We start from the raw sequence: 2,622 nt of genomic DNA, 5'->3' as shown, positions 1-2,622 counted from the left end.
AGGAGTGGCTCAAGAAGAAGCACATTAAGGTCCTGGAGTGGCCTAGCCAGTCTCCAGACCTTAATCCCATAGAAAATCTGTGGAGGGAGCTGAAGGTTCAAGCTGCCAAACGTCAGCCTCGAAACCTTAATGACTTGGAGAGGATCTGCAAAGAGGAGTGGGACAAAATCCCTCCTGAGATGTGTGCAAACCTGGTGGCCAACTACAAGAAACGTCTGACCTCTGTGATTGCCAACAAGGGTTTTGCCACCAAGTACTAAGTCATGTTTTGCGAAGGGGTCAAATACCTATTTCACTCATTAAAATGCAAATCAATTTATAACTTTTTTAAAATGTGTTTTTCTCGATTTTTTTGTTGTTATTCTGTCTATCACTATTAAAATAAACCTACCCTTAAAATTATAGACTGATCATTTCTTTGTCAGTGGGCAAACGTACAAAATCAGCAGGGGATCAAATAATATTTTCCCTCACTATATATACTGCCTTGGTAAGACCACACTTGGAATAATGCATCCACTTCTGGACACGATTCCAAAAAAGATCTTGAGATTCTGGAAAGAGTGCAGAGAAGAGCAACAAAGATGATTAGGGGACTGGAGGCTAAAACCTATGAACATTTGCAGGAACTGGGTATGTCTTGATCTAATGAAGAGAAGGACTAGGGGTGACATGGTAGCAGTCTTCCAATATTTGAGAGGCTGTCGCAAAGAAGATGGAGACAACCTATTCTCCAAAGCACCTGAGGGGAAGACATGAAGTAATGGATGGACACATATTAAACAAATCCAACCTAGAACTAAGGAGAAATTTCCTGACAGAACAATTAACCAGTGAAACAGCTTGACTTCAGAAGTTGTGTGTGCTCCAACACTGGAGGTTTTTAAGAAGAGATTGGACAGCTATGTGTCTGAAATGGTATAAAGGCAGAAAAAAATCTGAAATGATTTATCTTGGTCTGATTTTGTTACCTCCCAAAACCTGGCATTTCAACAGGGGTGTGCAGACTTATATCCACTGTATATATCTGTGAACTGTTAAATTGTATGATCATGGGAATGGGCCACTGTCAACAGAAATATTTTGCATTTTCTTCAAAGGAGGCGCTCACCTTCACCATACTATAGTCGTTACAGATCAAGATCAAGATCTCGTTCCTACAGTCCAAGTAAGCATAACTATATTGTACAGAGTAAATATGCATACTCTTAGTATAGTGAGAGATATCGAATGCCAATACAATATACTATGCTGGAAGGGGGGAAAACTAAATGTAGAAGCTGATGCAGAGGTATGAATTTATAGTTAACAGTGTTCTTTTTTTCTTTTAGGGCGTTATTGAAGAAGAAGAGCAAGTTCCATTTTTAAACAGCATGTTCTGATCCTAGCTTTTCCTGTAGGGCCCCTACAATTATCTAATACCTAATGAAAATATCCCTGGTTCATTTAGTTGTATTTTCTTTTGAAATACCCATTTTCATCTCTTCTTACTGTAATATTCCAGATGTAATTGTTGTAGTTTTATGTACTTAAATATCTTTAAGCAAAAATTAATGGGAATCCCAGAGTGGTAAAAGATTTTGTAATTCATGTTTCTGTTCATTTTTTAAACAAGTGGATTTTTGTTGAACCTCATGAAGAATGAAGAAATATCTGGTATGTGTCAATGCTTGCATGTTGTATTTTCAGTAGAAAGCTACTATTTTAATAACCTCTCATCTTTCTGGTTTCAAAAAAACCCATTGTCCTGTTTGTTCAGTTACAGCACAATTTGGTATGTAACCATAAACCAGAATTTTCCTAGTTTTTCAGTTTAATTAAAACTATTAGATTGGAAGGACTATCCCATGGAGGGAAAAAAAACCTTGTACCCTACATACACTGTTTAGTGGTGCATGATAAAATAAACTCAGTGCTGCTCAGAGGAAATTGAAATTTGCTTTAAACACTAAGCTGACCTGCAAAGAATTCCTCCTATTTTTACTACCCCATAATCAGGAGAAGCCTAACTGACTAAGTTATAAGAAATATTTGGTCTGTTCAGACAAACCTATGATATAGAAATTAAGATGAAGCAGGTTCTATTTAGTATAATCTGAAATTCTTATTCTCAAAATAAATTTAAATTGTACAAATACAGCTGTTCAGAATTTAATATTTATCATGTGTTAAACGTTCTTGTATTTGGGGCTGAGAATGTAATGCAAAGTAACAATACAACAAGGAATTACACGTGTTGATATGCTGAGGGCAAACTGCTTGTGTCTATCATTTAACTCTATATTCCATGGAAAGATCACTTGAATACATTCTGAACTGAAAAATAGTACAAAAACTAAGATCTTAAAATTCAGCATGTGAAAGTGAATTTAAGAATATGATTCTTATCACTTTTCTATATTATTAAAGGTTGGATTCTACATGCAAATATGCTAAGAGAAAAAAATAGGCAGAGGAAAACAAGACAAGTATGGGTCCTCTAACTGGAAGAAAATATGAGGCCGTATGGCTGTGATTTTGTAAGGACAAAGGCTGTATCTAATTCCAGCAGAATCAGCATAAATTGAATAGCTGGTAGCAAGGCTTAGTAGTAGGTAATATTCAGGTATAAGACATTGCCTG

At 36.0% G+C, this 2,622-nt stretch overlaps 1 protein-coding gene across 3 annotated transcripts in view; it reads left to right on the top strand.

Moving 5' to 3' along the window:
- The window catches only part of LOC107295098 (transformer-2 protein homolog alpha), an 82,282-nt gene extending 80,026 nt beyond the window's left edge, over positions 1–2,256 (top strand). For all 3 annotated transcript variants that reach the window (XM_015824403.1, XM_015824411.1, XM_015824395.1), the window contains 2 exons: positions 1,101–1,168; positions 1,332–2,256. In XM_015824403.1, coding sequence (XP_015679889.1) covers positions 1,101–1,168; positions 1,332–1,342 — 79 coding nt within the window. In that variant the 3' untranslated portion in view covers positions 1,343–2,256. The remainder of the gene's footprint in view (positions 1–1,100; positions 1,169–1,331) is intronic.
- Positions 2,257–2,622: the final 366 nt, after the last annotated feature.

Source organism: Protobothrops mucrosquamatus, unplaced genomic scaffold (genome assembly GCF_001527695.2).
Source record: "Protobothrops mucrosquamatus isolate PMUCROS unplaced genomic scaffold, P.Mucros_1.0 scaffold_188, whole genome shotgun sequence".
In the NCBI taxonomy this organism is placed as follows: Eukaryota; Metazoa; Chordata; class Lepidosauria; order Squamata; family Viperidae; genus Protobothrops; species Protobothrops mucrosquamatus.
The sequence above is the reverse complement of the archived record's forward strand: the minus strand, read 5'-3'. Positions and strand labels throughout refer to the sequence as shown.